Here is an 18,817-nt window from a genome sequence, read left to right as displayed (position 1 = left end):
GGCGTTTTGGCTTTTCTATTATTAGAAACCTGCCAGAACGGCTAATGTCTACCTACTGGCAGGTTCGGAAGCTGCAGGTTCTTACTGTGTAGTCATGTTGCCAAGTCACGATGTGTGACTTGCGTAATAGCTTCAAATTCCAATCTGACCTCTCTTAGCCATCCACCCTGCAGCTACATCCCAGCCACGTGACCTAGGAATAATGTGCTCTGATTAGTCTATATACTTCGAAAATCACTACAGCGCGGGCACCCCCACCACCTATTCCGGGCACCCCTACAACATATTCTGGGCATCCCCCATCACCTGTTTTGGGCACCTCCACTACCTATTCTAGGCCCTACTATCACCCATTTTGGATACCGTTTATCACTCCCGGCTCCCGTTTTGGCACAGGCGCTAGAACGGGTGGTTGGGAGTGCCCGAAAACGGATGTTAGAGGGTGCCTAAAATGGGTGATGATGGGGGTCTAAAGTCGGTGGGGGGAGTGCCTAAAATAGGTGGTGGAGGTGCCCAACAAGGGTGGTAGGGGTGCCCAAAACGGGTGGTAAGGGTGCCTAGAATGGGTGGTACAGGTGCCCGCGCTATAGGAACTTTCGATATAGATCAATTAGAGCACAGTATTCCTAGGCCACGTGGCTGGGATGTAGTTGCAGGGCAGGTTGGGATGTAGATGCAGTATCTCCCTTGCCGTATACGGCGGCGGTAGCGTAGATCCGATCAGCGATGGTGGTTTGGACGATGTAGAGGGGCCATTGTGATAACAATGAGGAGCAGAGAACCTGCCAGCGAGCGTTATTATCGGGTCCATCGATGGAGCAGAAAAAAACCTGCCGCAGGTTTGCCTAATTGGGCGAAATACGAGGTGGCGGTGCGCTAAAAAGCCACATTTCGGGATGTGGACCTGCCGGCAGGTTTTCACCACGAAAAAGTAGACATACACCCATTCTGACGTTAATATCGAACCTGCCACGAATCTGCCACTATTTAAGTAAACAAAGCCACCTGCCAGCGCTATTATCGAACCTGCCGGCCTTCAGGTAGACAAGGCCTTAGGTTGAGATGACACGGAGATACCCGGGGAGAAACGGGATAGTATAGCAAGTCACGTGCATCCGAATTATTTTCCTTTCCGGTTGAGATCACGTGGCACCGATGTCGCTTTGACCTGCACACCTGCCATGCAGCCGGGTGTCATGCAGCTCCATCCCGCGCTGCTGCACGCCAGCACCTCTCTTCACGTCCCGAATCCCCGCCGACCAATCCCGTCGCTGCCCCAGCCCTCCATATTGCTTTTGATAACGACGACATGGCGAAGTGAGGGGTAACGGGAGACGACCCAACCGATCGAGCTGGCGAGTTGCATTCTGGGGAACGATGGCTGCATAGCTTGGGAAACGTGGGGGGGAGAATACGAGGGTCGAGGAGGGCAATATGCCCGTGATTGACCGGTCCAATGGGGAGGGGGTGGGAATTGCGGCGTGGGAGGACAATGGGATGATGGAGAAGGGACTTGGGATCCTCCTGATAGTTCTCACTTCGAAGTTCGACACGCCTGAAAATAGTGAGCCGGTTGAGGGACAAGTGTGTCCCGTCTCCACGAGGTCTTTGTTCAACTCTCCTTCATCCGATTGCGCACAAAGAACTGGGGCTAGAAATGGACGCTACTCGGCAATTCCAGGACTGAATCTAACAACAAGGCAACTCTGACGCCCTATTGCCCGATCGTGTTTAAAGAGAACCGAAAGCTGCCGGGGGAGAAAAATAGTGAGATGGGCGGTTGAATGGTTGGTAATCCACTTCAACCTCAACAGAACCTCATCTTCTATTTCCACTTCCACCTTCACTCTACTAAACCGCCAGGAATGCCCTAATTAGGTCCCTACCAAGCCAGGACTCCCGCAACCATTAATATTGAGAAATTCGAAGGAATTTCCAGCGCTGTTCACTGATTCAGTAGTTCATGTTTCAACCCACGCACGCGAACAGGGTCCACGCGGAATTCATGCACGGTCAAATCAAATGAACATGCCCTCGTCAGGCCTATCTCTCTCTAGTCTCCCACCAACTTTGTAATCAATTCGGTCGCTTCCCGGTCAAATTCGCCACAGTACATCCAATCGCTAGCCGTCTTTCAATAGCAATGGCGTAAAGAGCGTCATTAGCCTGTATCGGCTCGCCAGTCGAGGTCGCTAATACCAAGTAGACTGTAGAACGGAGTTCTTGGAGTGCACCGTTTTCGCAGCTCCATCCCACGGCCGATTGTTCCTCACGTGAAATTCCCAGTAGAATCATCTCGCAGCTAATGAGTGGCCCATCTCTTCATTTTCTCCCACCCCCGCCAAAGTCTCCCACCTCCCGCCTCTCACTCCACGCACTTTCCCACTGTAACTTCTCCATCCACCATCCACCATCCACCATCCACCATCCACAACTGCGCTCTTTTGACTCCTCGCGCAGTCAATTCCACCCGACCATCGATTTTTGACCTGGGTAACGCTTCACGAGAGGCGAAGAGACGAGTTGCGGGTCGGGATTGGAATTTCATCAACGTCAGCATCGGATCTCGCACACAAATCGACATTCGACAGCGTGACTCAACCGCGAGCCACCACATTTTTCCACGCTTCCCATCAATCCAACCCATCACCGAACCCATCGACAACATCGCATAAAATCCACACATAATCTACATTCCATCGGATCCGGCTCCGAACAAGGCTCACCTATCACTCACCATGACCTTCCAAGGCCGCCCGGCCCCTAACGTCTCGCAGTACCTCCAGAACCTCAACACCATCGACCCACAGCCCATCGAGCTGCCCACCAACGAGGACTACGGCAACTTCGCCGAAGACCTGGCGCTGTTCACCAACCTCGAGTTCGTCGACTTCGACCAGAACATCGGGGGGGACGCCGGCGGCGGCGCCGACGAGGTGGTGCCGTACGATGCTGCGGAGGAGGAGCGCGCGCGACGGTTGAATGCGAGCGCGGGGTATCGGAACCAGGCAAAGGAGACAGGGATGGGAGGAAAGACAGAGGGGTTTGAGGGTATGTCTAATCTTCCTAATGTCTACTCGTCCTTCTATTGTCTCGAACAATCGTCGATGCGACACCCCGGATTCGGACACAGCGTTAAAGCCAACAACAATCACTAACTCCCCATCTAGAGCAATTCCAATTCCCCGACTTCAACCCAGCCCTCTACCCGAACGTCACCGACCCCGGCGCCAACCCCACCTACCCCTCTACCGTCCACAACGCTCCCTTCCCGATCCAACCGGCCCTCTCCCCCACCTCCTCCACCACCAGCAACCACAAACCCAACAATTCCCCCACCACCACCTCCCAACACGGCTCTACCTCCACCATCGAAGATCACGCGCGCAACGCCGCCGAGGAAGACAAGCGCCGCCGTAACACCGCCGCTAGTGCGCGCTTCCGCATCAAGAAGAAGCAGCGCGAGCAGGAGGTCGAGAAGACGGCGAAGGAGATGTCTGAGCGCGTGGGGATCATGGAGGCGAGGGTGAAGCATTTGGAGATGGAGAATGAGTGGTTGAGGAGTCTGATTGTGGATAAGAGCGGGAATGTGCCGAGTGGGAAGGGGCGGAAGGAGGATGAGGGGGAGAGTTCCGTGGAGAATGATGGGGAGCGGGAAGGGAAGAGGCGGAAGAAGCAAGGGGTGGGGACGGAGGCGTGAGGGGGAAGTATTTCATTTGGGTAGGGGGATATAGAGCGGGGTTGGTGGTGGTGTTAAAAGAGGTGGGATTTTTTTTGTCATGTCTAATGCATTGTATTGCTGCTGCTGGAGACGCGGTCGTCTCGTAGCTAATGAGTTTGATGTCATCGATATCTCGACGTCGATCTATCTGATATTTTGTATAGAATCAATCAATTACGTTCTGTTCGTTCATTCATTCATCTCCGTACTTGCCCTGTCCGTACCTGATGCCCATCCATCCCGATGGTCCATAACGCCATCCACGGATTCCTACCTCAACTCCTCAAAATCGCTAGAAACATCGCTCAAGGCCAATGATCAATAATACTCCTCCCCACTCTCATATACCCCCATCTCTCGCTGTGTCGAACACCACTCCTCACTTGCCAACCCCCTCTCCATCCGCTTCCGCACCCCCTCCCCGTCCTTACAAACATCGCACGCAAATCCACATCTTCCCACCTCCCCATTCCCAAAATAATCCTGAATCCCCACATGCCGACACTTCCCCACCCCCTCCGCCCACCCCACCAACGCCCTCAAGCTCTCCGCCCGCCCCCACGCCGCGGTCCTCCTCTCCCCCTCACCTTCCCGACTCCCCCCCCTCCCCATCCCCCTCCCCTGATAATCCACCCCCTCCGCTCTCGCCCAATCCCGCTCCAACAACCCCACCACCCGATCCCGATCCTCCCGCCCATACCAGAGCACGCAGCTCGCCGCGCGCCCATCCCTGCCTGCGCGTCCCGCCTCCTGATAGTACCCCTCGAAGCTCTTCGGGAGGCACCAGTGCGCGACGAAGCGGACGTCGTGCTTGTCGATTCCCATGCCGAAGGCGGTGGTAGCGACGACGACATCGTAGCCTGGAGAGGAGGCGGCCCAGGCGGTGAGGGTGAGGGATTTGGTGGGGGCGGGGAGGCCCGCGTGGAAGGGTTTGGAGGGGATGCCAGCGGCGGTGAGGGCGGTGGCGAGGAGTTCGCAGGAGGTACGGGAGAGGGTGTAGATGATGCCGGAGATGGGGGAGTGGGAGCGCGTGGCGGAGGGGGCCGCTGTTAGTCCCGTCGTGGAAGTCGCCGTCGTAGGTTTTCCCTTCAACTTCAACAACCCCGCCTCTTCCATCTTCCGCTTCCGTCGCTGCATCCCCTTAATCCACCCCACCAGCCCCTCAAACGGATCTCTCCCCATCTCATCCCCCTCATCACTCTTATACCGCACCTCAAAATGCAAATTCCCCCGCGCTGCTCCACACCGAAACGTCCGCAACCGCCCCTCCTCCAGGCCCATCATCCGCACAATATCCCCCACCACCCGCTCCGTCGCCGTCGCCGTCACACACATCACCGGCACCTCGGGATCGTGTAACTCCCGCTTAAACCAACCCAGCTGCTTGTACGCCGGCCGGAAGTCGTGGCCCCACTCCGAGATGCAATGCGCCTCGTCGACCGCCACCCGCGCGAGCTCGTGCTGCGCGTGCACCACGCGGATGATCTTCCGAAACCCGTCCTGCACGCACGTCTCGGGGGTGACGTACAGCAGTCTAATAATCGGATGCCCGCTCTTCAGATCGTCGAGGATGCGGCGGCGCTCGGCGAGCGGGGTGGTGCTGTTCAGCGAGGCGACGGCGATGCCGGCGGAATGGAGGGCGGAGACCTGGTTCGCCATGAGGGCGAGCAGCGGGGAGATGACGAGGGTGATGCCGTGGTGGAGGATAGCGGGGAGTTGGTAGCAGAGGGACTTGCCGAAGGAGGTGGCAGCGAGGATGAGGAGGTCGGTGGAGGCCAGGGCGGCGAGGATGATTTCACGTTGGTGGGGGCGGAAGGAGGGCTTGTGGAAGACTTTGCGGAGGACGTAGTCGAGTTGGTGGGGGGGGATGGTTGTGGGTTTGCGGGGAGGGGCGAGGGGGTTAAGGACGGTGGAGGGCATGGTGGAGGATTGGAGTTTCGGTGTATAGCTGAGGCTGGTATAGGATTGCCGGTGGGTGGATGGTCGTTCGTGCGATTGAGGGTTACTGTCGGTCGTCAAGATGAGGTTTGTTGAAGCCTGTTGATGAAGGGATATGAGAAAACATGGCCGCTGTTCGTGTCCCGGCTCTTGCAATTTTTACAGTTCCGAGAATTATTCGGTAGGCGCCGACTTCATTATCGCATGTATTGTTGTCCTGTGCTGAGGATACGAGTGAACTATTAGAGATAAGAGTTGGATGGGAGGCGATGGAGACGCGTTCAGCGCGAAGTGGCGTTCGCGATATTGTCGCGAAGTCACGGGTTTATCAACGTCGATGACCACCACCCCCTAAGGTAACAAGAGAGTATGATAGTAAATATACCGTGCTGGAACGCTTGGTACACATGTACACCTTGTGGTCCCTCTATTATAATCATCGAAAATTATAAAATATGGAACCAAAGTATGAAATGAAATTGATCCTTATTGCGGACCCTCATGGTACATGCATGACATACATGTACAACATCGAAGCATATCTTGCTCCAACTAATCTACTGCATCATCCTCATCCTCATCCTCCTTCCCCTTCCCCCTCCCCATCCGACTCAGAATATATTCCACCGTCTCCTCCTCCACCTCCCACCGCCCCTCCACCTCCCTCAACACCTCCCCTGCCCTCCGCCTCCCCACACAGCAATCAAACGCCAACACCACCGCCGGCGCCAACGCCCTCCGATGCTCTCTCGTCGTCGGATGCGCCTGCGCCGCCTGTAGGAAACCCTTCCATAGCGCCTCCAACCGCTGCTTCGTCCACGAACTGTATCGGATCCCGCCGTGGCGCCGGAACCCTTTCATCAGGTGGATGAGCAGCCGCCCACCCGGCTCGATCCCCGCGGCGTGCATCTCGGAGATCAACTCCAGCACCCGGTCGATGTCGCCGATCGTCGCGTGGTATGAGATGAGCATGCAGTACGTGTCCATGGACGGGGCGATCGGCGTGGTGAGTTCAAGCTGGTGCCAGGCGTCTTTGTCGGTGGTGTAGTAGATCTCAGAGAAGTCGCGCAGCATCTTCGTCAGCTCACGGCGATGTTGCCAGTTGCTGGGGTACGGCGCGTGGGGCTGGATGCGCTCCGCGGTCATGACTTTCATTCGTTCGAAGACGTGATCGGCGGCGGGCCCTTCGCCGGCGGTGATGAGCGCCTCGATCACGACGTTGAGAACCGCAGTGTCGACGATCTGGCCAGAGTCAATGAACTGGCGATAGGCGTGGCGGATCGCGTTTCCGCCGAATCGCTGCCCGAAGTACAAGATCCGTGCGAAATGGAAATATCGGTCGTGTTTGAGTTTCCGCCGCTGCATCTCCTCCAGCACCCGGTCCGCAAGCCCCATTTTGCGACTCTTGACCGCGATGTCCAACAGGATGTTAAAGGTGACGTGGTCGGATTGCACGCCGGCGGTGGACTCCATCTCCTTCCAGAGGTAGATCGCGCCCTCGACTTCGGCGTCCGAGATCTTACGGAAGCAGCGGGCGGCGAAGCGGATGGCGTTGTTCCATTCGCGTCGGGCGATGGGCATGTCGGCGGCTTTGAGGTCGTCGAGGATGGAGAGGTAGCGCATCATGGAGCCTTCGTCTTCTTCGTTGACGAGGGAGAGGCGGTGGAGGAGTTCGTCCATCCATTTTCGGGGGAGGAATAGGGGGGCGGGGGACTGGATTTGTCGATATGCTTCGTAGAGTTTTTCGGGGGAGGCTTTAGGATTTCGGATGAGGGTTTGGAATTCTTGTATGGCCGAACTGTCCCCTGGTGGACGGGGTCTTGAAGGTCCGTCCGTCGCTCGTGGATGGAATGGGGGAGCAGTTTCCGATGGGCTCTGGAAATCGATTATGGTGGAATACTCCCTTTCGTTGTAGGAGCCGTATATGTCCACGAGGTTATAGAGGTCTTCGCGGGGGATGGTCGCCAACGCTGCCGCAGGTTCGTGTTTCGCCGTCTTCGAATGAAATCCGGCTCGTTGACTCCTCTGCCGGAACACCGAGCCTTTCTGGCTCCCGTATGATGAAAATCTACTGACCACCGAGCTCGAACACCCTCCAATCGATGTGCCGTGTCCTTTGCACGTTCCTGCTCGCACCAATGCCTCGATGAAGATGTTATCCATGTCATGGACCCCAACCGGTCTTCCCTTCGACGCATAGTTGCGACGAGACGCGCTTGCCGCCTCCCCCAAGGAAGCTTTCCGTGACCGTTTGGGTCCCGCGGACGGATACAGAAACGGAAGATAGGTTCGAACTGCTATCTCGACGGTGTTCGAGCTGGTCGATCGATCCAGGACACGGGAGAAGAGCATGAATCCAGACACATCGTGATCATGCTTGGACTCGGTAGGATGGCGAGATGCGCATTATAGGGTCAAGGAGAAAGTCAAAGGGAATGGCAATTTTGAATTGCGACGTATCGAGTACAAAGGAGTTGTTGACTCGCAAGTATCGGGATTAAAGAATTGGAGGTGGAGATTCTTCCTGTCTCCTCCAGCTTAGAAGTTGCACCGGCAAAATCCGTAGCCAACCACAACTTTGATATTGAAACGGCTCTTCATACCGTACAATTATACAAACCTCACGACCACCCTTCAAACACAATTATCTTTCTTTCGCCAATCAATCTTTTCAATTGAATTCCAACACTTAAACCCTATACGACAATGCGATAACCTCTCCGCGAGTTCCACCTCCACCTCACCTCCACCTACACACCACAACCCATCACCACCATCTCCATCAACCACAATGGGCCGCATCGACCACCGCCCCCTCTCTGTCCTCCCCACTGCCCACTCCCTCTTCACCTCCGGCCGCGCCAAATCGCTCCCCCCCTGGTTCGCCATCGCGTCCGCCTTCCCCCCGTCCCAAGCGCTCGTTCGCCCGCAGAAGCGCTCGGGCAAGAAAAGCAAGATGTTCATGCCGCTGCCCATCGCCTACCGGGAGGACAAGATGCGGGAAGAGTTCTTTGGGGATCATCCGTGGGAGCTGGCGAGGCCGAGGGTTGTATTGGAGGGGGATGGGCGGAATGAGGGGTGGGACTGGAGTACGGGGGTGGTACAGGCGGGACGACCGACGGATGGGGAGAGGTGAGTTCTTTATTCATTCGTAGAGCATGTTTTTGAGGATACGAGTATGCGGGGAAGACGTATTACGACTCGACAAGCTAACGAGTTATCTTCCACAGCGTCATCCAGCGTTGGCTCTACCTCCACCGCGGGCCCCCCAAACTCCCCAAATATCAAGCCTATGACATCGCGCGCAAGGAGTTCTACCGCGTGCGCCACGACGAAGACATCGAGCGGCGGGTCGCACACGAGGAGGCGCTGCACACGGGCGCGTACTTCGGGCTGGGTCCGCTGGAGGTGGGCGAGATCCTCGAGGATACCGCGTATACCGGGTGGAAGTACTGGGCCGAGCAGCAGATTGCCCGGCTGGATCGGGCGGTGCAGAATAGTTATAGTGCGGTGCCGGATGAGGTGGAGGGAGAAGGGGTGGAGGGAGAGGGGAGTGTTGCGGAGGAAGGGGAGGGGAAGGAGAAGGCGATGTAGAATGGTTATGAAGAGAGTTTTGTTACGTTGGGCATGCAAAAGTTGGAGGCACTGTACGATCATATAGACTTGTGTACCTATCATTTTGGTCCAAGGAGCGAACCGGGTATCATCCCGCTAAAGCCTCTCGGAGGCGTGTACATCATCAAAGGAGAGTGGCTGTACAAATGAGCAGCATCATTAGAGATCAGAGAGCAGAAACTCCGAATCCCGCTTCGTTATCCGTTCCTTGACTCTCCTTGAAACGCCGTGTCCCTCAAACTCCTATTTACGCTCAGAAAACCCATTGTCGTTCCAGTAACCCTCAGACCCATCCGCCAGGCGACGTCGTCTCGCCTCTCCGCTGGCTCGGATGATGCGCTAAATCTGGCTTTAGCAGATGCGCAAACTGCGGGTTCACATTCAGCGGCATGGAGATCTCCATGTCCCGTTCCCGCTCGCGACCGTGCGCATCCCTTCCACTGGTCGTCCGGCTGTACCGCGAGCTGGCTGGCGAGATTGGTTCCCTGGGGTGGTAGGATGGTGACTTGGCCTCGGCGGCATCAATCGCGGCCCGTTCGACGCGGCTGTGGTAGCTAGGGAGAATGCTGGCGCGGGCGGCACGGAAGGTCTTCGCGGCGGAGAAGTTCTTAAAGGTGGCGCGTTTGGGGCTGGGGGATTTCTGGGTGGGGGACTTGTATGATTTGATGGAGGAATCGCAGCCCGTGAAGCTGGTGGCGATGTTGAGGTTCTTGGAGGAGGGGTGGGGGGACATCATGGCGGTCTCGAGGTGTGCGCGTTCCGCTTCGGCGTTGCTCAGTGCGACTGCGCCGTGAGAGCGGATTCGTCTGGCGGAGACCTTGAGGCCCCTGTCACGGAAGAGGTAGCTCTGTACATGGTTAGCGGTATAGGAGATATTGGAGGGATAAAACATACCGCCACCAAATTGAAGACCCCAATGACCAAGACGACAATACCTGACCCAATGACGATCCTCCAGAAAGCAAGACCAATTGATTCCTGGCTCGTTGCCTCCTTATTCAGATTCCCGAGGATGTTGACGCCGATTGCCATCATGAGGCAAGCCAGGAAGACAAATCCATGTTTCGGGCTGAGGAGCGGCCAGTTGCGTGCAAAGTACGGTCGGAAGAGTCCAATCTCGGAGACGATGAGGAACAAGCAAACCGAAGCGCGTAGGACATGGGTGACTGCGTCGAAGAAGAAGAACTGGTCATGTTAGTTTCAGTCCGAAACAATATCACGGTCGAAGTACCTTGGAGACAACGAATGTCTTGATTAGCATCACCACGGATGCCGTGACGACGGACAGAAGCGCGATGATGTTCATGCCACGGAGGACATTGAGAATGATGTAACCTGGACCAGCCAGTGACTTGCTGTTGAGACCCATTTTGCCGGGCTTCGATTGAAGTTGGATTAGAAGAAGAGTGTGATGGTATATCACGTTTTGTACACGTCGAGTGTTGGTAAAACCGCAGACTTCTGCTAAGTTGATCGAGTTGATAGATGTTTAAGTGTTCCTGAGAGGAATTTATATGGTGGAGGGAGTGAGGGGTTGAATGAAGAATGGGAGAAAGTGTTAATGTCGTTCTGAAGCCGACTGGATTGACAATTCGATCAACGAAAGATAATAAGGCAACGACAATAGGAAACGACCACAATGGAAGATTCACCTCAATAGCTGAATAGAAAGAAAAGAAGTTGAAAAGTGAAGGTGAACTACAATAGGGCAGCGGAGGTTCCTAAAGTGAAATATGTGCCGATCGCGATTCAATCACAGTCCTATTGATCTGTGCGTCGCGAAAATGTTCTGACAGCACTTCAATCTCCGCTGTCACTGGCTGGTTCCGCAACGAGCGTTGGATCGTATTACCAGGATCCTATTCCATATCTATCGTGAGGCGGAGAAGCGACTTTGGGGTATCCAACAACATCACCTCCACCCGGTTTGGAGAAGACCATCACTGCAGGAGAGGTAGCGACTTGCTGCCCGAAAGTCTCGAAGCGCGCTTGAAAGATGCGACGACACGAAAAAAGCACTGGATACGGCCAAACCAACCTTGAGGGATGCTGCAGATGTCCAGGGGTGGAAATGGAGAATCGCCAGCCAACAGATGGGAATGGGAGAGATAGATCAGGGGATGAACGGAGGCGTTGGCAAGGTTGTTTCAAGTTGATCTGAAACGACCGAACGAATGACGGGCGCCCAGCACCAATCGTATCGCCAAGAACAGGTACAAGACATTCTCTGGAACTCTGGAAACGCGACAATGAAGCGGATAGTGAGAGAGATCGTGATACAAGACAAAACGAGCGCAACTACTTCATACGGGTAACGCTGTGAGGCTCCAGCATCACCAGATGAGACTCAGGAGAGACCAGTTGAGCCATTCATCAACATAACAGGCATGACCAAAGGAGGATAGCCTGGCATATATTGTCCGTCCTCTTTACCGATCACAGCCGTACGGATTTTCAAGACCAATCTCGCGAGCTTGAATACTCAGAACTGATGATGGTTAATTAGAATGATCAGAGGAGTGATGTCGGTGGTGCAAGCGGCTCTGGTACCGCCGTCGACCAGACCGCCAGGCCTGGCCGAAGCACGTGCCGCCGCTATTTTTATCTTTGGCCTTCATGTTCTTCAATCTGATCCTCACCACTCAGCACACTCTGAACTTTGAACAGCGACATCGTCGAACTCGAAACAACCATTCGTGTCTCCGAACACCCAAACATATCTCGGCGCCTAGCTATCCACCAAGTTTCGATCCGTAGTACCCCTCCAGATCCCATACCTTTTCTCATCATGGCACGAGGCAACCAACGCGATGAAGCCCGCGCGAAAAACCTCAAGGCGGCAGGAAACACGGTAAGGACCACGTAGTCTGGACATGCGCACTTCCCGTGCCGTTACTAATCCCTGGCCTTGTGTAGAAGTCGAAGAACACGGTATGTCATCGATGACGCTGCATAGATCCGTGCCGGTTTTCTAACGTCCGGATAGCAATCGGGCACCCAATTTCAGCGCACCAAGGAGGATCAGGCCGCGATCATGAGAGCGAAGCAGGAGGCGGCGGAGGCGAAAAAGGCAGCAGCGGCGGCGGCGGGAGGGTCGAAGAAATAAGTGAGGACGAGGGGCGATGTTGGGCGTCTGGATATTAGCGAAGGTGCATATGGGTATTCGAGATGATTATGGTGAAGTAAGCTTGGTGCTATGGCTGGGGCGACGGAGACACTCATAGCAGAATAATACTATCGGAATCATAATCCTTCATATTGCATCGACGCTTTGAAGTGGTCCTACAGGGAAGTCCATGATGGGCTTTCGTTATCTAAGTACTGTAAGACCCATCCAGTCTCCTACCACACCCTCAAATCCAGAACCTCCAAACTCAAGCATATATGGTGACATCAATGTCCGATGTATTTTCTGCCATTTGTTTCTACAAACTATGATCTAGGTTTTCGAAACCCCGGAAAATCTGCAAACCTTCTGATGCATAACCCTGAACAGCGCCTCATGCAGGATATTATTGAAGCGTACAAGAAAATAAGAGCCGTCTAGATACCACCAACGGAACCGGCTAGACATCCATCACTGCCAACGCAGCCTCCTTTCACCAGCGAGCAATGCAGCGCAAGCACTGAGAGCCTCCACGCAACCTCAAGGAGTCGATGGCAATTGACCTATACCGAGTCAGTATTTCCTTGTATACCGACCATCACCATCACCACTTACCCAAAAACCCACCAAACATCCCCTGCCCAACCTCCGGCGGAAACGAATTCACCCCACACAAACAACTGCATGCACACGGCTGGCCCCCTGGCGTTGTTCCCTGGCCCTGCGCCACAGAACCACTCGGCGCCGCCGCCGCTCCCGTCGCTGCTCCCGTCGCCGCTCCCGGATCTGCCACCGCAACGCTCGTCGCCACCAACGTCACCGTACTCGACTGCGCCGGCGCTGGCGTCCCTGCCAACAGCCCGCCCGTCGCCTGCCCGCCCGCCGCCTGCCCTGTGCCGTTGGCGCTCCCCAGAGCGAGCGCCTTATATGCCTCGAAGGTCTTCTCTCCGGTAGCAGCCGCGTTGATGGCGAAGACCATGCCCTTGGAGCAGTGGGGTCCCTGGGCGCAGAACATCCAGACGGCGTCGGTGGAGGCGACGGTGAAGTCGAAGGTAGGTCCAGGAGTGGTGCCGTCGGGGTTGGGGAGGAACCCGGAGTCCTTGCCGCCGGGCATGGGGGCGCAAGGCTGCGCGAAGGTGGATTGGGTGACGGTGTGGTTGGTTTGGAGGAATTCGAAGCGCACGATGTCTCCCGGGGCGGCTTGAATAGATGGGGGAGTGAAGGCGAGGTTAGGGGTGGGGGTGCCGGCAGGGTCGGCGGGGGGTTTGGTGCCGCCGACGACGATCTTATCATGTCAGTACTTTTATGTTGAATAGGGAGTTGGGTAGCATACGGTGTGGACATTCCCCTGAGCTGCTGCGGCTTGCGCAGGCGGGGGGTTCGCGGCGGGATATGCTGCAGCATGAGGGTTTGCTGGCGGTTTATGATGGTTGCCGGCAGCGGCCACCGCAACCAGGCTGGCGAGGATGGAGATGCTCTTCATTCTGGCTATCGGTTTCGGGATGGGATATGGTAGAATGGGTTGGAAACCTCGATTTGCGTAGGAATAGTAGAGATACAACGAATTGAAAACGATCGACGATGCCGCTCTGCGGGTATCTTTCGAACTTGTGGTATGCGTGAGATAGGGTATCGATTAATGTCCGTTGCTGGATGTAGAATTGAATGATCGAACGACACGTAGTGAGGGCCGGCCCAAGGAGAATGGAAAAATGCGAACGGCAGAAACTGGAAAAGAGACGATTATGGAATACGACAACGAAGACGATGAGGAAAACGAGACGACAAAAACATCTCAAGATTGGAAACGCGGTGACTTAAATTCAGCATTGAAATTGGCCTCCTGTCGAAGGGGCCGGTTCGAAGGGGCTCCATCACGAAACATGGCGTTGTCGCTGCTCGGATTGACTTTTTCCGAGATACATTCCTTGAATTCTACATCGATTTTCATGGGCAGCCGTCCTGTTCAGCGCGCGCGAGGATGGGGCGGATGAGGGTGGCTCTCACAGTTGTTGTGTGGGAAGAGTTTGGGGATGCGGGATGAAGTGTCTCAAGTGCGTCGCAGAGCTCGTCGCGCATGCGCCATCTTCGCCCAGCACCGCCAAGGAGTGACAGCAAAAATAAACGGTGGCCGTCACCTGTTGAATTAGCATATTGGCGCGAGATTTGATTATTATTGATGTTCGAGCTGCTATTGAAGGAGCGGATGGCTGATATCCTGTCGGTTTGGTACTATTCGCGCAGGGCAGAGCCGCACCGCACTCCTCCCCCATCCCTGAACGACTGCATATCCTTTGTAGGGTCGTTGCTTCGCCATGCCCACTTACGCGTCGTTCCCTTCCATGGCGCTTGTCCAGGAATTGATTTCCTCATGATGAGATACCTTAGTGTGACAACGCTGTTGCTCAGTTCGTAGGGAACCGCCGTCTGTCTCAACTCGTCCCTGCATCTGAGCACCGCGGAGCATTCCGTTGATCGCCGTGCGAACACCGTAGCTCCGTAATAGAAGATTTAATCGGCTCTCCAAGAGCCTGCCGCTGTTCGTCTCACCCACCGTTCGTAGGACCTTGGTCTGCACCAGGGGCGTCTGATTGCTTCAACTCGCCTGCTTTAGACGCCTGCTGCTGTCCCTCGTACAGACCTGTGTAGTAGCCTGCCCAGTACCAAGACATAAGCATCTGTTTCACATTTTGGTCGGAGATATCTGTGACATAGTTAGATCTCTGGAACATGTTGCCCTTTCCCTTGAGCTAAGGGACGTATGACAGGGCGGAGTTGTACTTACTAGGAAGACTCATTGTACCGCTCGCTGGTCCTACCGAGTTCGTGGCCGCTGTTGCATCCTTCAACGTGAAAGTATCAGGTTGTCCTGTGGTTCCGTTCACCTAAACAAAGGTTAGCTATGCATTTCTAGCTCTGGGTTGTCGGACGGATTCAGGATAAGGACAATGAGGCAGGGGTCCTCATACATGTTCAACTTGAGCATCTCGTTGTCCAGATGCCACCATTTCCTCTTCCTCAGCTTTAACAGGCATTTCATTCAGCGGCTGGTCCGATTCCGAGACCTTATCCTCATTTCTGATTCTCGTCAACCTTGGCTTTGACATTGAAGAGTACGGGTTTAGTACCCTTGAAGAGCCTGCAACCTCTCTTGCATTTCTTTCAAATCATACTCCTTGAGAATCTCTTCTGAGTCATCGCCCTTAGCAGCTATGCTATGGTATTTCTGCGACGCTGTTAGAACCATCTAGTGATGGGGACGGGAAACTTGCCTGATATTCGGCGAAAGCGGAGTTCCAACTTCGCTGCAATTCTGTATCATCCCAGGTATCGTCGTTTGCTAAATCTATCGAAGTCATCTCGACAATGATTTATGCCTGTTTTCGAATGTTGAACTCTGTTGACCGCTTGGATGGTTGGACTCGTGATCAAGGACTAAATCTGGACTGGATCCAGACGGAAGTTGCTGCCTCAGGCTTCAAAGCACAAACAATTCAAGCTTGCAGGGATCCGACGTCTCTGTTGCAGGATTCGAAAATTTTGGCGACCCTTTGAATTTCCAACCATCCAACATCTACTGAGAACTTCCACTGCGATACAGGATACTCGACACATCCAAGTCCAACCAAGGTTTCAACATGGATAAAGCAAATTCCTCTAAAAAGCGAAAGAGTAAGTCCGTCTCAAGCTCCATTCAAGTACATATCGCTCAATTGTCCCAGGCATTGGCTCCGCTCCACCGCCAACGAAACGTGCAAAGAGCGATGTGAAGGCTCCTACGAAAACAACGCCAAATAAACCCCAGCCAAAAGGGAAGAACAATGCATCTCCTTCAACCAATGGCGCCGGTAAGCCGAAAGGCCCGACTACCCGCTCTCGAAAGCGCGCGAGCGACTACATGGGGGACTCGGACGACGAGAGCGTGATGATGACAAAACCGGACCTCTCACGGGATGATGAGCCAAAGGAACCTGAGAAGAGCGCACCTGCACCAAAAGAGAAGGCGGTTGAACAGAAGAAGCCGGTAAAGAAGGCGGCAACTAAGGCGGCGACCAAGGTGGAAACCAAGGTGGAAACCAAGGTGGAAACCAAGGCGGCACCCAAGGCGGAAACCAAGGCGGCAACCAAGGTGGAAACCAAGGCTCAACCGAAGCCGGCGAAACGCGCGAAGAAGGCCGAACCTGAACCAGAGCCAGAAGCCGAGGAGGAAGAGGTTGCTCTCCCATCCGATGATGATAACGAAATCGAGGATCAGACGGCCGCTTTACTTGCCGGATTCTCCAGCTCGGACGAGGACGAAGAGGACGAGCAGATTGGTGGCATCGAGGATGTACCCAGGGTGCCGACCTCCGAGGATCTCAAGAAGTTGTCGGCCAAGAAGAGCAATGGGAACGAGGAGCCCGGGACCATTTATATAGGGTAAGCTCTCCACTGTGGTTGTAGTATGGATGTAAACTAACCCTACCCAGCCGCATTCCGCACGGATTCTACCCGCCGCAGATGCACGCCTACTTCTCCCAATTCGGCACCATCAACAAACTCCGCATGGCCCGCAACAAAAAGACCGGCCACTCCAAGCACTACGCCTTCTTGCAATTCCACTCCGCCGACGTCGCCGAGATCGTCGCCAAGACCATGAACAACTACCTGCTCTTCGGCCACATCCTCAAGGTGCGCTTCGTGCCCAAGGACCAGGTCCACAAGGACCTCTGGAAGGGCGCGAACAAGCGGTTCAAGGTCGTGCCACGCGCGACGCTGGAGCGGAAGAAGTTGGAAGCGACGGTGACACGCGAGCAGTGGGAGCGGCGTATCAAGCGGGAGGAGGAGCGGCGTGAGAAGAAGAGGGTGGAGGCGGAGAAGTTGGGGTATACGTTCGAAGCTCCGAAGTTGAAGAGCGTTGATGAACTCCCGATTCGAAAGGTAGAGAAGGAAGAGGAGGGCAAGGCGGAGGGGAAAGTGGCGGAGGAAAAGGTGGCAGAGGAGAAAGAGGCGGAGAAGCCTGCAGCGATTGAGGCACCGAAAGTCGCGGATGATCCGGTCACCACCGCGGTGCGAAATGCCACGAAGAAGGGGAAGAAGAAGCGGGTTTCTCAGTCCGAGAAAGTCCTTGCTGCCTAGGGTATTGCCACTGTTGATAGTTTTGGATTGATCTCATTCTAAATCCATATTATTTCCTAAATCTCAATTCTACATGCTTATGCTAAGGAGCGCCATATCATCATGTCATCAACCCATTTCGTCGATTACTTCCCCGTCATTCCGTCACGTTCACCATGTCTAATCTCGCATCTCACCCTTCTCAATAAATCCACCACTGCCCGCTCAGGTTGCCCCCCAAGTCAGTACCTCAGTTCTCCGCCGCCTCCGCTTCCCGCTTGTAACTCCCGTAGTCCGCATATCCACCTGGAGGAGGATCATACTTGTCGTACCCGCCCGGAGGAGGATAGTAGCCATAGTCGCCGTACCCGCCGTAATCACCATAGTTGCCGTAGTCGTCCCGCTTCACGACCGGCGCCGGGACCGAGCGGCGATAGGCGCCGTAGTCCGCGTATCCACCCGGAGAAGGTTCATACTTCTCGTACCCGCCCGGAGGAGGATAGTAGCCATAGTCGCCGTACCCGCCGTAATCACCGTAGTTGCCGTAGTCGTCCCGCTTCACGACCGGCGCGGGGACCGAGCGGCGATAGGTGCCGTAGTTCGCGTAGCCGCCGGGAGGGGGGTCGTATTTGTCATAGCTGCCAGGAGGAGGATACGAGCCGTAGTCTCCGTAGCGGCCGTAGTCGCCGTAGTTGCCGTAGTCATCACGTCGGCGGATCGGAGCGCGGATAGAGCGGCGGTAGGCACCGTAGTCTGCGTAGCCGCCTGGAGGGGGGTCGTATTTCTCGTAGCTGCCTGGAGGGGGATAGGAGCCGTAGGTGCCGTATTTGCCGTATTGGCCATAGTCGCCGTAGTCGGCGGGTTTGTCTGTTGGGTCGGCGACGGGGGCGGGTTCTGGGGCGGCGGCAGGGTCGGGGGAGCGGGAGTCGACTACTGGGGCGGTGAGGACGCCGCCGGCGGCGGCGAGGAGGGCGAGGAAGTTACGGGTAAGCATGTTGGAGTTCTTGGAGGTGGTTTGGGTCTTGAAGGTGTCAGTGAAGGGGAGGGGAAGATGATGGTCGAGATGAAGACTGACTGGGACGGGGTGGTTATTATAGCAGAGAGGACAATAGGTAACCCCCACCCCGTTGCTTTATTCAATTGTTCAGGCGTAATACTTAGCGGCTGTGTAGATATTCTGACGGATTCCAACACAGCGGTCAGAATCTATCCGTCAGCATCGTCGATCTTCGTCGGATCCTGAGACTCGGACGAAGCGTCCATCCATCAGTCACCTCAGTGTGCCCTCTGCGCTAATCACTGTCGTGTCCTATTGATAGATCCATGCAAGTCCATCTCAA

The 18,817-nt window shown here is 55.2% G+C and overlaps 10 protein-coding genes across 10 annotated transcripts; 4 read left to right on the top strand and 6 right to left on the bottom strand.

Annotated features, from left to right (window-relative positions):
* The first annotated feature begins 2,256 nt into the window (after positions 1 to 2,256).
* Positions 2,257 to 3,920, top strand: P152DRAFT_460017 (uncharacterized protein). The gene is made up of 2 exons (XM_033679810.1): positions 2,257 to 3,051; positions 3,171 to 3,920. Exons 1-2 carry the CDS (start codon positions 2,739 to 2,741, stop codon positions 3,698 to 3,700), a joined length of 843 nt encoding a protein of 280 aa, XP_033532777.1. The 5' UTR covers positions 2,257 to 2,738; the 3' UTR covers positions 3,701 to 3,920.
* Positions 3,921 to 4,039: 119 nt separating this feature from the next.
* On the bottom strand, positions 4,040 to 6,049 carry P152DRAFT_438962 (ATP-dependent DNA helicase; the record flags this gene model as incomplete). The annotated part of the gene is made up of 2 exons (XM_033677624.1): positions 4,386 to 6,049; positions 4,040 to 4,316 (listed from the first exon to the last, which is right to left on the bottom strand). Exons 1-2 carry the CDS (start codon positions 5,639 to 5,641, stop codon positions 4,040 to 4,042), a joined length of 1,533 nt encoding a protein of 510 aa, XP_033532776.1. The 5' UTR covers positions 5,642 to 6,049.
* Positions 6,050 to 6,211: 162 nt separating this feature from the next.
* On the bottom strand, positions 6,212 to 7,822 carry P152DRAFT_400010 (uncharacterized protein; the record flags this gene model as incomplete). The annotated part of the gene is made up of 1 exon (XM_033676546.1): positions 6,212 to 7,822. The coding sequence occupies one exon, from the start codon at positions 7,820 to 7,822 to the stop codon at positions 6,212 to 6,214; it is 1,611 nt and encodes a 536-aa protein (XP_033532775.1).
* A 628-nt stretch (positions 7,823 to 8,450) lies between these two features.
* On the top strand, positions 8,451 to 9,481 carry P152DRAFT_419921 (uncharacterized protein; the record flags this gene model as incomplete). The annotated part of the gene is made up of 2 exons (XM_033677137.1): positions 8,451 to 8,791; positions 8,890 to 9,481. 2 exons carry the CDS (start codon positions 8,451 to 8,453, stop codon positions 9,251 to 9,253), a joined length of 705 nt encoding a protein of 234 aa, XP_033532774.1. The 3' UTR covers positions 9,254 to 9,481.
* P152DRAFT_80316 (uncharacterized protein) lies at positions 9,448 to 10,956 on the bottom strand. The gene is made up of 3 exons (XM_033683257.1): positions 10,506 to 10,956; positions 10,169 to 10,459; positions 9,448 to 10,121 (listed from the first exon to the last, which is right to left on the bottom strand). Exons 1-3 carry the CDS (start codon positions 10,641 to 10,643, stop codon positions 9,558 to 9,560), a joined length of 993 nt encoding a protein of 330 aa, XP_033532773.1. The 5' UTR covers positions 10,644 to 10,956; the 3' UTR covers positions 9,448 to 9,557.
* A 1,026-nt stretch (positions 10,957 to 11,982) lies between these two features.
* Positions 11,983 to 12,666, top strand: P152DRAFT_460014 (uncharacterized protein). The gene is made up of 3 exons (XM_033679809.1): positions 11,983 to 12,125; positions 12,191 to 12,205; positions 12,261 to 12,666. Exons 1-3 carry the CDS (start codon positions 12,063 to 12,065, stop codon positions 12,378 to 12,380), a joined length of 198 nt encoding a protein of 65 aa, XP_033532772.1. The 5' UTR covers positions 11,983 to 12,062; the 3' UTR covers positions 12,381 to 12,666.
* A 42-nt stretch (positions 12,667 to 12,708) lies between these two features.
* P152DRAFT_80313 (uncharacterized protein) lies at positions 12,709 to 13,977 on the bottom strand. Its single transcript, XM_033683256.1, has 3 exons — positions 13,714 to 13,977; positions 12,996 to 13,665; positions 12,709 to 12,943 (listed from the first exon to the last, which is right to left on the bottom strand). Exons 1-3 carry the CDS (start codon positions 13,861 to 13,863, stop codon positions 12,921 to 12,923), a joined length of 843 nt encoding a protein of 280 aa, XP_033532771.1. The 5' UTR covers positions 13,864 to 13,977; the 3' UTR covers positions 12,709 to 12,920.
* An 812-nt stretch (positions 13,978 to 14,789) lies between these two features.
* P152DRAFT_80324 (uncharacterized protein) lies at positions 14,790 to 15,881 on the bottom strand. Its single transcript, XM_033683258.1, has 5 exons — positions 15,653 to 15,881; positions 15,509 to 15,606; positions 15,350 to 15,458; positions 15,166 to 15,265; positions 14,790 to 15,084 (listed from the first exon to the last, which is right to left on the bottom strand). Exons 1-5 carry the CDS (start codon positions 15,737 to 15,739, stop codon positions 14,927 to 14,929), a joined length of 552 nt encoding a protein of 183 aa, XP_033532770.1. The 5' UTR covers positions 15,740 to 15,881; the 3' UTR covers positions 14,790 to 14,926.
* Positions 15,882 to 15,925: 44 nt separating this feature from the next.
* P152DRAFT_460011 (uncharacterized protein) lies at positions 15,926 to 17,605 on the top strand. Its single transcript, XM_033679808.1, has 3 exons — positions 15,926 to 16,052; positions 16,103 to 16,799; positions 16,850 to 17,605. Exons 1-3 carry the CDS (start codon positions 16,019 to 16,021, stop codon positions 17,496 to 17,498), a joined length of 1,380 nt encoding a protein of 459 aa, XP_033532769.1. The 5' UTR covers positions 15,926 to 16,018; the 3' UTR covers positions 17,499 to 17,605.
* P152DRAFT_460010 (uncharacterized protein) lies at positions 17,506 to 18,505 on the bottom strand. Its single transcript, XM_033679807.1, has one exon. The coding sequence runs from the start codon at positions 18,469 to 18,471 to the stop codon at positions 17,728 to 17,730; it is 744 nt and encodes a 247-aa protein (XP_033532768.1). The 5' UTR covers positions 18,472 to 18,505; the 3' UTR covers positions 17,506 to 17,727.
* Between the last annotated feature and the right edge of the window lie 312 nt (positions 18,506 to 18,817).

This window comes from Eremomyces bilateralis (genome assembly GCF_010015585.1).
Source record: "Eremomyces bilateralis CBS 781.70 unplaced genomic scaffold P152scaffold_15, whole genome shotgun sequence".
Taxonomy (NCBI): domain Eukaryota; kingdom Fungi; phylum Ascomycota; class Dothideomycetes; order Eremomycetales; family Eremomycetaceae; genus Eremomyces; species Eremomyces bilateralis.
This window is presented reverse-complemented; position numbering and strand designations above follow the sequence as displayed.

Bases quoted from the DNA above. Each gene is read 5' to 3' on its own strand.
- P152DRAFT_460010 (XM_033679807.1), bottom strand. From the start codon at position 18,471: ATGCTTACCCGTAACTTCCTCGCCCTCCTCGCCGCCGCCGGCGGCGTC.
- P152DRAFT_460017 (XM_033679810.1), top strand. From the start codon at position 2,739: ATGACCTTCCAAGGCCGCCCGGCCCCTAACGTCTCGCAGTACCTCCAG. The intron at 3,052-3,170 runs GTATGTCTAATC...CTCCCCATCTAG, and splicing joins AAAGACAGAGGGGTTTGAGG to AGCAATTCCAATTCCCCGAC.
- P152DRAFT_460014 (XM_033679809.1), top strand. From the start codon at position 12,063: ATGGCACGAGGCAACCAACGCGATGAAGCCCGCGCGAAAAACCTCAAG.
- P152DRAFT_80324 (XM_033683258.1), bottom strand. From the start codon at position 15,739: ATGACTTCGATAGATTTAGCAAACGACGATACCTGGGATGATACAGAA. The intron at 15,266-15,349 runs GTATGAGGACCC...ACCTTTGTTTAG, and splicing joins GAGATGCTCAAGTTGAACAT to GTGAACGGAACCACAGGACA. The intron at 15,085-15,165 runs GTAAGTACAACT...ACTATGTCACAG, and splicing joins CGGTACAATGAGTCTTCCTA to ATATCTCCGACCAAAATGTG.
- P152DRAFT_460011 (XM_033679808.1), top strand. From the start codon at position 16,019: ATGGATAAAGCAAATTCCTCTAAAAAGCGAAAGA. The intron at 16,053-16,102 runs GTAAGTCCGTCT...CAATTGTCCCAG, and splicing joins TTCCTCTAAAAAGCGAAAGA to GCATTGGCTCCGCTCCACCG. The intron at 16,800-16,849 runs GTAAGCTCTCCA...AACCCTACCCAG, and splicing joins CCCGGGACCATTTATATAGG to CCGCATTCCGCACGGATTCT.
- P152DRAFT_80313 (XM_033683256.1), bottom strand. From the start codon at position 13,863: ATGAAGAGCATCTCCATCCTCGCCAGCCTGGTTGCGGTGGCCGCTGCC. The intron at 13,666-13,713 runs GTATGCTACCCA...TGACATGATAAG, and splicing joins CTCAGGGGAATGTCCACACC to ATCGTCGTCGGCGGCACCAA. The intron at 12,944-12,995 runs GTAAGTGGTGAT...GACTCGGTATAG, and splicing joins GATGTTTGGTGGGTTTTTGG to GTCAATTGCCATCGACTCCT.
- P152DRAFT_80316 (XM_033683257.1), bottom strand. From the start codon at position 10,643: ATGGGTCTCAACAGCAAGTCACTGGCTGGTCCAGGTTACATCATTCTC. The intron at 10,460-10,505 runs GTACTTCGACCG...TAACATGACCAG, and splicing joins AGACATTCGTTGTCTCCAAG to TTCTTCTTCTTCGACGCAGT. The intron at 10,122-10,168 runs GTATGTTTTATC...AACCATGTACAG, and splicing joins GGGTCTTCAATTTGGTGGCG to AGCTACCTCTTCCGTGACAG.